The sequence below is a fragment of the Alosa alosa genome, chromosome 23 (genome assembly GCF_017589495.1).
Source record: "Alosa alosa isolate M-15738 ecotype Scorff River chromosome 23, AALO_Geno_1.1, whole genome shotgun sequence".
Lineage (NCBI taxonomy): Eukaryota > Metazoa > Chordata > Actinopteri > Clupeiformes > Clupeidae > Alosa > Alosa alosa.
In genome coordinates this window covers 20,767,706-20,780,608 of record NC_063211.1, presented here as the reverse complement: position 1 = coordinate 20,780,608, position 12,903 = coordinate 20,767,706, and the positions used below count along the sequence as shown (strand labels likewise).

The 12,903-nt window shown below is 43.5% G+C and overlaps 2 protein-coding genes across 7 annotated transcripts in view; one reads left to right on the top strand and one right to left on the bottom strand.

Moving 5' to 3' along the window:
* The window catches only part of stat1a (signal transducer and activator of transcription 1a), a 27,609-nt gene extending 16,441 nt beyond the window's left edge, over positions 1-11,168 (top strand). The window contains exons 18-25 of the mRNA XM_048234420.1: positions 536-591; positions 733-824; positions 1,420-1,559; positions 6,029-6,217; positions 6,392-6,464; positions 8,012-8,084; positions 8,931-8,966; positions 9,871-11,168. Coding sequence (XP_048090377.1) covers positions 536-591; positions 733-824; positions 1,420-1,559; positions 6,029-6,217; positions 6,392-6,464; positions 8,012-8,084; positions 8,931-8,966; positions 9,871-9,927 — 716 coding nt within the window. The 3' untranslated portion in view covers positions 9,928-11,168. The remainder of the gene's footprint in view (positions 1-535; positions 592-732; positions 825-1,419; positions 1,560-6,028; positions 6,218-6,391; positions 6,465-8,011; positions 8,085-8,930; positions 8,967-9,870) is intronic.
* glsa (glutaminase a) overlaps positions 10,311-12,903 on the bottom strand; it is a 42,646-nt gene continuing 40,053 nt past the window's right edge. For all 6 annotated transcript variants that reach the window (XM_048234421.1, XM_048234422.1, XM_048234423.1 and 3 more), the window contains one exon: positions 10,311-12,903. In XM_048234421.1, coding sequence (XP_048090378.1) covers positions 12,756-12,903 — 148 coding nt within the window. In that variant the 3' untranslated portion in view covers positions 10,311-12,755.

Below are 12,903 nucleotides of genomic sequence, written 5' to 3'. Positions count from 1 at the left end.
TGTATAATCACCGCTGTCAATGGCAACGGGTTGATTAACGTCTTTCATATCCCTCCGCAAGACGTCTGTTCGCTTATTGCAATGGAATTTCATTGAAAGGGAAAGTAAGCTAGTAAGACGTTGCCACGCAACACCTGAAACTGTCAAGTTCTATCTGTGTGGAGAACTATTTATTTTGTCAGCAGAAGACACGAAACAAAAAATAATTGTAAAGACCCATTGTGTTAGGTTTCTTTTCTCGTTTTGGCAAGTAGCCGTGTAATAAGCGGGATTATGTATTGTCCGCCGGAAATTATCAGAAAATAAGTCCCTTCAGGTCGAAGCAAAACCTCAGTTCTGTTCTCCCTGTCGGGACTTATTTGCTGACAATTACCGGCAGACAATACATTATCCCTTACATGATCAATGTTTTGTTACAAGTTAGATTATCAGTGTGTTGTTACACATTTAGAGTGAGATTAGTGTGTTTTACACACTTAGAACGGAGTGTAGTTGCTGTTCTATGACGCTGTCCAATCATACGGTTTTCTCTCAGGGCCCAAGGCAGCGCAGGATTCAGAGGCTACTGTGTCCTGGAATAAATTCTGCAGGGTGAGTTACGGCTCATTCACTCACGCACACACACACATACGCACACACGCACACACACACCATCCTCTTTTATTCCCTGATAAGGCGGCAGTGACAGACGCAATAAGCCCCCCCCCCCCCTTTTTTTTTTCTCTCTGACAGGGAGGCAGTGAGCGGAACTTCACCTTTTGGCTGTGGATTGACGCTATTCTGGACCTCATCAAGAGACACCTGCTGTCCCTGTGGAATGATGGGTAGGCACACTGCTCATGACACTATAAATTAGAAATCTATACATAGCTGTAAATAAATAAACTGGTCAGGATGCAGTGTACACATACTATACATAATGGTGATTACCGGTATACATGTGGCAGCTTTTTGAGCAACATTGCTGGGCAACCGCATAACCTGTTCCATGTGTTCTGATTAGATGATCATGAAAAATTTGATTGAAGTCATTATTTAAAAGAAAATGGTGGTCAATATCAATGGACACTTGCCAGAACCACCATACTTAGGAACATTGCCCAGCAACATTGCTCAGAACGTTTCCCTGTGTTTTAACAGCTCAACACACACTTATACACAAGCTGAATTTCCATTACAGCTTTGTGCAAAACGTAACCAATATTTTCAACAAGTCAGAAAAACACAATTTCGAATCGTCTGCGTTTCTAGTAAGTGATGCAATGCGATGAGATTAAATATGGGTTTTATCTTCTGAGATAGTCATTCAAGTCACATATCTCCCAAAATCTTGTGAACTCTCTCTTATATTCTCTCTTTGTCTCTCTGTTTGTCCTCCTCTCATATTCTCCCTCCGTCCCTCTCCTCGGCGGTGTGCAGATGCATCATGGGTTTTGTGAGTAAGGATCGTGGGAAGGTCCTGCTAAATAACAGGGCCCAGGGCACCTTTCTGCTTCGCTTCAGTGAGAGCAACCGGGACGGAGCCATCACCTTCAGCTGGGTAGAGCTGGGCACCAATGGTAACACACACACACACACATACACACACACACACCCACACACCACCTTAAGCTGGGAGGAACATTCTGCCAATTGTGAGGACTACACACACCACAAAAAAACACTTTAATGCTTTTATGTGGATCTTAACACTTAAGGGAAAGAATTGACACACATTGATAGAAGTATGTTACAGGTTTAGATAGATAGATAGATAGATAGATAGATAGATAGATAGATACTTTATTGATCCCCAGGGGAAATTCAAGAAACACACAGTTTCTTGTTAGACAAGTCTGATCCAAAACAGAATACTTAGTGCTATTCATCCTTGCTTCACTAATGTTTATGGGTAAACATGGCATCGTCGTTGAATACACAACCTATTATTGCAGAAATGGAGCAGTATTTGGCTAGCCTTTTTGCATTTGGCACTTGCTTCGTCCACGTAAAACAGGTTTGTGCACATGTCCAAGACTCCCAAACACAAGAACGATACGTTTGCATTGAAACCCCAGGTTTATGATGGTGTCAGCAAGTGACTGATATTTCAACAGCTTGGAATTAAAACAAGTGTCCATGTACACACACACACACACACACACACACACACACTCTGACAATGTTGAGGCCGTTGCACCTGGCAAATACTATTTATAGAGGGCAACTGAGGCAGTAGAGTAAGTCAACAGGTGTGCATGTCTTCTGGACATGAGGATCTAGTGGTAACTGTTTTCTGGGAGACGTGTTATACATCACATCCATCCATCTTGAACTGGTATTTGTACAAAGTCCTGAAAGTGCCAATGCCAGAGAGTTGTTTTTGTCCTGCAGGTTTTCTCAAGTGCTGTATCGTGTGCACACGCATAAATATGACACACAAGACCAGTACTAAACATAATGACATCTCAGACAGGAAAAGCTCTCAGGTGTTTATAAGCTTTGTTTATAAGTGTGGTAGTATGGTTGGTCTTGGCGAACTAGATCTGCTTGAGCTGCTACTGTTAGATGCTGCAGCCACCAACCTCGTGCAAGTGCTGTATCGTAGATGGAAATAGGAGTATGAAGTCAAGCCATTAGGTGCTTACCGTAATTTCCCAACTATTAGCCGCGGCGTATACATTGATTTTGAAAATTGTTTTCAGCTATGAGGTTAATACACGGGGGCAGTTAGTATGGTATTAATATGGTTTTGTTTCTTTTAACTTGCATAAAACACTGTCCTGTGGCCAGTGTTGTGTGTAACGTGTTACAAAGTAACAAGTTTGTCAGGGCCGGTGAGGCCAGGTAAGGGACTGTGGAACCAAAAGCAGACTCAGAAGCTGATTAAAGGTTAATTAGGTTTTAATGTTGAAGAACACAAAAATAGGCAGCCAGGCAAAACCACTTTGCAGGCAGAGTCAACTTAGTAGGCTAAAAAGCACAGGCAGCAGTACAGGCAGGGCTCGAGCAGATCTCCAGAGTGGCAAAACAGGCAGAGTTCGGGTACACAGGCAGCAGTACAGGCAGGGCTCAAGCAGATCTCCAGAGTGGCAAAACAGGCAGAGTTCGGTATTATTGCGGTGGCCGCAGGCAGTTAAGCAAAGCGCCAGGGCAAGACTCACGTGTCAGAACAGGCAGAGGTCGGTAACAAAGAGCAAAGCAAAGTCCAAGCAAAAAAGTTTCCAAAAGGTTCAGGCAAAATCAAAGTCCAAAACAATCCTTGGTCAAAAACAGTAAATCCAGCAAGAACAAGTACAGGCAGGGCTCAAGCAGATCTCCAGAGTGGCAAAAACAGGCAGAGTTCGGTACACAGGCAGCAGTACAGGCAGGGCTCAAGCAGATCTCCAGAGTGGCAAAAACAGGCAGAGTTCGGTACACAGGCAGCAGTACAGGCAGGGCTCAAGCAGATCTCCAGAGTGGCAAAAACAGGCAGAGTTCGGTACACAGGCAGCAGTACAGGCAGGGCTCAAGCAGATCTCCAGAGTGGCAAAAACAGGCAGAGTTCGGTACACAGGCAGCAGTACAGGCAGGGCTCAAGCAGATCTCCAGAGTGGCAAAAACAGGCAGAGTTCGGTACACAGGCAGCAGTACAGGCAGGGCTCAAGCAGATCTCCAGAGTGGCAAAAACAGGCAGAGTTCGGTACACAGGCAGCAGTACAGGCAGGGCTCAAGCAGATCTCCAGAGTGGCAAAAACAGGCAGAGTTCGGTACACAGGCAGCAGTACAGGCAGGGCTCAAGCAGATCTCCAGAGTGGCAAAAACAGGCAGAGTTCGGTACACAGGCAGCAGTACAGGCAGGGCTCAAGCAGATCTCCAGAGTGGCAAAAACAGGCAGAGTTCGGTACACAGGCAGCAGTACAGGCAGGGCTCAAGCAGATCTCCAGAGTGGCAAAAACAGGCAGAGTTCGGTACACAGGCAGCAGTACAGGCAGGGCTCAAGCAGATCTCCAGAGTGGCAAAAACAGGCAGAGTTCGGTACACAGGCAGCAGTACAGGCAGGGCTCAAGCAGATCTCCAGAGTGGCAAAAACAGGCAGAGTTCGGTACACAGGCAGCAGTACAGGCAGGGCTCAAGCAGATCTCCAGAGTGGCAAAAACAGGCAGAGTTCGGTACACAGGCAGCAGTACAGGCAGGGCTCAAGCAGATCTCCAGAGTGGCAAAAACAGGCAGAGTTCGGTACACAGGCAGCAGTACAGGCAGGGCTCAAGCAGATCTCCAGAGTGGCAAAAACAGGCAGAGTTCGGTACACAGGCAGCAGTACAGGCAGGGCTCAAGCAGATCTCCAGAGTGGCAAAAACAGGCAGAGTTCGGTACACAGGCAGCAGTACAGGCAGGGCTCAAGCAGATCTCCAGAGTGGCAAAAACAGGCAGAGTTCGGTACACAGGCAGCAGTACAGGCAGGGCTCAAGCAGATCTCCAGAGTGGCAAAAACAGGCAGAGTTCGGTACACAGGCAGCAGTACAGGCAGGGCTCGAGCAGATCTCCAGAGTGGCAAAACAGGCAGAGTTCGCACACAGGCAACAGTACAGGCAGGGCTCGAGCAGATCTCCAGAGTGGCAAAAACAGGCAGAGTACACAGGCAGCAGTACAGGTAGGGCTCAAGCAGATCTAAGTGGCAAAACAGGCAGAGGGTACAAGGCGCGGGCAGTTAAAAGCGGCTAGAGCAAACAGGCAGTCAGAACAGGCAGTAAATAAAGAGCAAAAGCAAAAGTCCAAGCAAAAAGTTTCCAAAATCAGGCAAAATCAAAGTCCAAAAGCAATATGGCAAAAACAGTAGAATCCAGCAAGAACATGAGACAACAGGCAAGAATCCACACTGAAAGGCGGACGATCTGGCAAAATCAAAGTGTTCCACATGGCATGGCATGGCAATAATTGAAAGACGAGGACGATCTGGCAAAGAGTGTTCCACATGGCATGGCATGGCAAACTGACGAGGAGGTGGATTAGCAGAGCAAACACAGGTGATTGGGACCTCCCTTGTCAGTCAACCAAAAGCCAAGGCAGAAGGAAAACCCGGACCGAGCAGCAAAGGCATCTCAAGTCACAGGCTAGGAAACGAGGCTTCTGGACCGGTTGTGACAGAGTTACAGTAACGTAACTACTTTTTAGAGTAAAAAGTAATGTAACGCGCTACTACTGAAAATTTGGTAACGTAACGTAGTTACTTTTTTCATATCGGCGCAATGTTACGCCAGCCTACGGCAGCCTACGTGACCGAGGCTGGTAGCATGAAGTGCAATCATAGCTCCACATGGAACGTGACAGAGGCAGGTGGCAACGAAGAGCAATCATAGCAAGCGAGACTCAGCCACCGGTAACTTCTGAGGGATGGCGGTATTCACGTTACTCGAAACTAAGGGGAGGAATGTAAGTGTTATTTTTAGCCTACACTGTGCCCTGATTTTGTCCACTGCCGGTAACTCAACTGCCACACTAGCTTTGGAGGAGCGCCTGTTTAATGAAAGAGTATAAGGCTATAAAATAAGGACTCATATAGTATATTTGTGTTCACCTATATGCCTAATTAAGATGTATCGAGACTATGTTATTTGATATTGTTTCATAGAGCTTTAGTGGTGGTGTTGAAGCCTATAAGCCCAATGTTTTCTTGTCAAGTGCTCTGTTTGTGGCATTTTTTATAATAAAGAGCACAAAAGAAATACCTGTTGTCCTCCATAGTAGCACTTTATGTAGGCCTACACATTTAGGAACAGATATTGGGTTCTGCCCAAAGTCGAGCAACATAAAAGTAACTTAAAAGTAACGAGTAACGTAAAAAGTTACTTTCCATAGAGGGTAACTAAGTAAAGTAACGGGTTACTTTTTTGAGAAGTAACGAGTAACGAGCAAACACTACTTTTTAAAAGTAACTTCCCCAACACTGCCTGTGGCTTATACACAATGCGGCTAATACACAGGAAATTAGGTGCTATGTGTTAATGGATGTAAAATGTTTAAAACGTATTCTCTCTGTGTGTGTGTGTGTGTGTTTGCCTGGCTGTAGATGAGCCCCAGGTGCGCTCTGTGGAGCCCTATACTAAGAAGGAGCTGCAGGCTGTCACCCTTCCGGACATCATCCGAAACTACCGCGTGATGGCCGCAGAAAATATTCCTGAGAACCCCCTGCGTTACCTCTACCCCGACATCCCCAAGGACACCGCCTTCAAGAAGTACTACACCAAGCCTAAAGACAGTAAGCCCTCTACCCTCCTGCTGTCTCTGTCTACTTGAGGCCAGAGTAGGGACTCCAGCATAGCACTGGGAATGTTATGAAACAAACGTGTGAGAGATACTATGAAAGGCTGAAGACTATCTCTCTCTCTCTCTTTCTTTCTCTCTCTCGTTGTTGTGTATGTGTCTGTCTCAGAGCCAGAGCCCATGGACGTAAAGAGTCCACTGGAAGGCTACATCAGGACGGAGCTCATCTCAGTGTCTGAAGTGTAAGTACTTTCTCTGTGATCCACAACACACACACACACACACACACACACAACCTAGACTCTATTTATGCATGATAAACTCAAAATGGGAGCAAAAATATGTCGACCGTTAGTGGCATTAAGTTAAGATGGCGGCGACTGGAAGATGAGGCAAGATGGACTGACTTCATAAACAGTCCTTATTATAACCTCTCTGTACACTAGTTTACAATACTTCCATTTGTCTGTAGGAACCCTCTCCACACTACCACCAAAGTGTAATGCTATTCTGAAGCTTGTCAGTAGTATAAAAAATTGTGATTTGTTTTGACGTGGCCCCATGGCCCTTGCGTTTTCACTATAAGCCATTTAGTCGATAATGCAAAAAATGGTTTAACTCCTCCGATTAACATATTTTTGCTTCCAAACGATTTGAATTTTCATCATCCATAAATAGACCCTAGGACCGAAGTTGTTTTTAGTTTGGATTATTCATTTACTTCACATGGCAGAGCACACTACAGACTGTGACATGCCCATGCATGTCAGAAATGTGGCCTCTAGCTTCTGCTTGGCTGTTTAGACCTCTCTGCCCAAAAGTGAACCTGGAAAAAAACAAACCAAGATGGGAGATTACAGAAGATTTTAAGATGAAGCATTCCAAATGTTGAATACACCCACGTCTCAGATAAGGTCATCTAGACCTGAAAGTGGGAAGCCAAAACCGTGAATAGAAAGAGCACTAAATGAAAATGTCCTGCCTCACTCCCAAGATAAACACTGCTGCAATAGAAGAGCAGCTTAAATACATAATAAAAAAAAATATTGCAAGAATGCATTCTCAACCTCCTCCCTCTCTCCAAATAAACCCCAATACAGCTTCACTGTAACTTACAATAAATAATGTGTCCCTCCCTCTGCACACACCCATTTTTCTTCATTGCGTGGTCACTCCAAGTTGCTGTAGGGAGTGCACTGTACTGTGTACTGTAGTGTTAAAGGATAAAGAATTTGTGGAAATGCATGGATTCCAGTTGCTGCTACTGGAAGAAACTGGAATCCATGCATTTCCACTGAATTATTTTTGGAATCTGATCCCTTATCATACCTGTTCATTCTTACTCGTTGCTCGACTTATCGTGACTAAATTCAAGATGCAAACGCTGAACTCCGTGAAGATACTGTCTGTATAAATCGTCTTGTAAGTAAACTACCAGTGCTTTTTCAAAGTTCTCAATGTCTCGTTTTAAATGTCAGGGCCCTCGGAAGTCTACCAATGAAGTGTGGAGATACATTGAGCCTCGTAAATGGGTGTAAAACAGTGATTTATTTGCATGGCTAGCCGATGCGAAGCACCACTATTGAAAAAGCTGTTGGTAGCATCGCTAACTAGCCAGATTTTTGGAGTGCAGGGGACAAGCCGAGATGGGCTATGAGACATACGTTCACACTCGGTATCATGTTTCAATACACTTTAGGTCAATATCACACCGGAATTCTCCTTTAATAGCACACACACACACAGACACTCTCTCTCTGACAGACCTGCTCTTCCTCCCTCTCCCTAGTCACCCCTCCCAGCTGCAGGAGAGCATGATGCCGTTATCTCCAGAGGTGTTTGGCGAGTTGGAGCGAAATATGGTAGGTTCTGCTGCTGTTCTTTTCCCTCTCCACATTTTCTCCATCCTCTGCTGTCCACCACCACGTGAAGTCCACAGAGGAACTGATTCGTCCAGTGCCACAGTGGCCCCAGTGTCACTCGGTGGTGCCCATGTTGTCGTGGGTTTTATATATCCTTTAGTTCATATATCTTTTATGTAGTATCTTTATTCTGTGTAATATCATTGTTTTGTGAAACTGAATTCTGTAGTATGTTCAGTGTGTGGGAAAAGAAGACTGGTTTAAGTGTAGCAAAGGAAGACCTGGCAGAAAATGTCGTAAATAAGGGTTGGCGCCAGAAAATGTAAGCAAAACCTAAAGAATGTAGGAATAACAGGATGAGAGGGCAAAGGCGGAGTACTTTGTCAGTTATCTATAAACACAGGTGGTGGGAAAGCTGGAGTGGGTGCTGTCTGGGATGACTTGAAGGGGTATAAAGGCTGGACAACGGCCAGAGGATGTTAACACACTTACTTACTTGCTTTCTTCACTATCCAATGCTCCGGAGTGCATTAAAGCCATCATCTGCAGTATACATCAACGCTGTGCGGACTTCTTTTTGAGTTTGTATTATTTAATTTCGATTTGACACCACAATGTCTCGCCACTCAAAGCACTTTGTAGATGTACGTCTCCATTTAGAGACGCTTTTATCCAAAGTGACTTACAGAAAGTAGAATAACATTCAAGCTACAATTCAGAGGAGGCCTTTGCTCGGAATTACTACTGCATCTGTCAATATGTATGATTGTGAGATGTTTACTGAACTTCAATACTGATGTATTTCTTCAACTGTTTTTTGCTTTCCTCTCTTCTTATCTAATCTAGCCGCCCGATTTGACTCCGCTGATTGAGGAGATGCAGGTATGGATACGTCCTCCTCACATGTTTCCAGTTTTGATTACGTAAAATCCACTTGTGAAGTCAGAGAAATTAGTGTCCCATGTTACGAGTAGAGTGTGTTGCATAGGATGTTCAGCAAGACATAGCGGACTTGCAGACACTACTAGCCACGTTTACATGGACACTTTTAATCCGATTAGAAACAGAATAACAGCTCAATCTGAATAAAAATTCTCATATAAACACCTCAATCGGAATAAAAAGGCCTGATCCGATCAGAATGAAAGAGGTAGTGTATGTAGTCATTTCCTATTCCGATTGAACATCCATGTATACGGTCAATCAGATTGCCTGCTGTATCCTCTCAAAGAAAAGTAGGCAACAACGTCAATTCTGATCAAAAATTCTAAAGACGGCACGAATCAGGATAGTTTAATTGGAATGACAAAAAACCCATCCATGTCCATGTAAATGTGGCTACTGACGATAGTCAGGGACTCATAGGGCCTTAATTTGAATGATGGGCAAAGTGCAAAGTCTTGCAAAGTCTAAAGATAAAATATTATAACAACATGGGTAAGACCTTAACAGCAAACATTAATGAGTCTCCCTTTTCCCATATAAATTCCACATTTTTGCCGAACTCATAACCTTTTGCAACTACATTACATTACTCAGACCTCTAGTTTTAGTTTTGTAACTGGATTGTGTGTGTTTTTTCTTCGATAATCGTTTTGGTGTATGATCACCTTTTTAATTTGTATAATCTATGAGTAAACCTTCCCCCAAGACTTCCACTCAAATAGATATTTGAGTGGAAGTTTTTTCCGGGTCTTTAAAAACCGCAATTAAGTCCTTACTTTTCAAGACCTGCGCATACACCCTGTGCTTGTTTTTGACGTCTTTCTTTGTGGCACCCCACCAGAAACAAAATTTCCAAACAGATTACATTGACGATGATTGCAAGATGGAGGAGCAGTGAGGTTGAGAGGAAGACGTCCCCATCACATCACAACACTGTTCCATCTTTTACACCCTCACTTCCCCCGTAGTGGCAAGAGCAGACTACAGGAATCAGTGACCTCTGACCGCTTCTCTCACAACTTCCCCAGTGGTGCTCGGACTCGAACTGACCGTTTCCTTCAACTGCTAGAGCTATGCAGAGCCACTGGTCTGTTCTTGCCGACCAGGTGCCTTTCCCCAGGGGAACACACGCGTCCTGTCGACTCTTCTGTATGCACACTCTGATAAAAAGGACTGAGTTTATCTCAATTTATACCTGTAAACTTGTGTGCCCTTTTAGTTGTTTCTACTCTGTCTTCCTTCCACCATAAAAAAAGGAACCAATAATTAGTCAGGCCATGATTTTTGTTTTTTAAACCTTTTATTTTGTATTTGTCAGTGAAATAAATAATTTCAAAAAGCCTGCGACAAGTTCACACATCCATAATTAAGCACAGGAAGCTAAACGTGGAAGGGTGGGAAGAAAACAGGAAACTGGAACATTACTGCAGTACATTCAGATCCGTTCCCGACGAGGCATCACTTGCATCTAGCCAATTAAATAATAGTGCATTGGGGGTCTCCATGCAGTCCGATAGTTTTAATAGAATAAGCTCAAAACCAGGATATGAGGATTAAAACTCACTCTAATAATGCTATATTCACTGAAGTACCATGGACCTACCAAAGTGATATTTGCTAGTATTCTGATATTTTCCCCAATGTCATGTTGCTCGCAATGTCTGTATATTGTTCACCGCTATCACACCACACCTATCGTATTCGTCTTAACGTAACACTTAAACAAAAACGTTAAAACACACACACTCACATAATTTTACACAAACATAATTGTCAACAGTTACTCCATCACAAGATTTACAGCAGGACAAGAGATTCTGTCTGGTGATGAGCGTGTGTGTATTTGTACATCTTAGTTACTTTGTACAGTGAAAACATTCAGTGTGCATGTATCTACCTGCTCTACTACTGTAGCTTCATTAACAGTGTAGTCTGCTGTATGTGCCTGGCCTACTGGGGAAATAACACGATAATCATCGAATAATTAAGAATTTGGATGCAACTCGGCCTGTGCACTTTAATATTGAGTAATGCTTCCAGCAAAGTCTATTTGTGTCCTGTATTATTTTGTTATTTGACACTTTATGATATATGTCTATTTCTGTCTTTCAAGCTGCAATAAAACTGAGTTGTAAGGTCGGCATTTGGTTTAATTTTTTTCTTCCAACATTCTTTATGCGTCTCCGTAACTGCTTTCTACTCCAACTAAATCATAGGAAATCACACCCAATTGTTTTAACGCATGGCTTCTAAATAGTTCCTCTGAAATTGTAACGGCTGTTGGTAAATAAATTACAACTTGAGCTTCGCATTCAATAAGGCCTTTATAGCCACGGCCTCTTACTCAAAGCAGTGTGGTGCAAAGGATGTGCAATGTAGTGTTTTTGTTTTCCTCTGGTGGCCACTGACATATTTAGTCAGCATGAGATTTTGCAACCATTCAGCCTCTGGCAAAGGGGACACACACATTCTTTGCTTTCACTGCCCCTTACACTTACACACATCCACCTTAATAAACAACAACAACGACAAAGTGCAAATATCTTCAAACAATCACTTTCATTTTGTAGTTTGGATGCTGAAAAAAAAGAAAGGCAAGAGAGTTGCGATATTATTATCTATCTACTTGGACCGATATTAAGCTAATAGATAAGCCGAACGATAACTTCCCCTCAGAGTTTAGACTGGTGAAACATAGGCGGCTCCTTCAGCAGAGTAGCTCCTCCTGTACTGTACACTAACTACGAAACACAAGCTGCCCAAAGACTCGCTTACTTCACATTAAATCTGTTTATATTAGATCCTCTCACTGCGGCTCTAGAAGGATTCTAGAGGGCGCTAAAGTAGATTTTTTTTTGTGACATCTTAACAGTACATTAATATACAAATTTATATCTTCATATATTTATACACATATATTTATATACCTTAAATATGTTTTCACTATTACAGAGAGGAAAGTGAGTATGTACGCTTTGTGTGGAGTCAATGTTCCAAACAGTGGTCACAATGAGAGAACACTACGACATAGATAGGAAATGACAAGGGAACTGACCATTAACCAGCGCTGGCCTAGTGCAAGATCTGTCCCACAATCCTCCACTATCTGGGAATTAGGGGGTGTGCAGTACTAAACAAAGCGAATACAAACAAACAAATAAACAAACCAAAAACAAACAAAAAATGCCAAGCGAGAAAATATCACAACCACACCATGAACAGGTAAACAAACACAGCTATAAAATATTTAGTTTTTCTTCTTCTTCGTCTTCTTCTTCTTCGTCATTAAAAATACAGTAACTTGTACAAAGTTTCAACGTTCAATGACGAACCATCCACTGCTACACTACCAGTGAGATGACCAGGGGAGTATTCCAAGTACGAGGTTTAGTGACAAGGGTTAGTTAACACAGAGTAGGTGGTAAACCTCCTAATAGAAGAGCTGTATAGCTTCATTCTCCTAACAAAACAATACCATAGGGCTCTTGTTGTAGGAGGTTTACCACTTACTCTGAGTTAAGTTACCCAGGTTTATCACTAAACGTACTTGGAATACCCCCTTGAGCTGCACTCTCATGCAGACACTCGCACAGACAAACGCACACACACACACACACACACACACACACACACACACACACACACACACACTCAGATACAAACACAAACGCCTTAAATAGTCAGGGGGTTGGGCTTGGGGTGGCAGAGGGTTATGGGCAAGTGTTTCTACAGCAACCCGTCCAGGTTCTTCTCGGCTGTCTCCTTGTCTGCCGTGGGCTCCGGAGGACTATACTGGGTACAGTATTCCTGCAGAATCGTTACGACGTCATGGTGACCAAAGTGCACAGCTTCGTCCATGGGCGTGTTGCCCCAC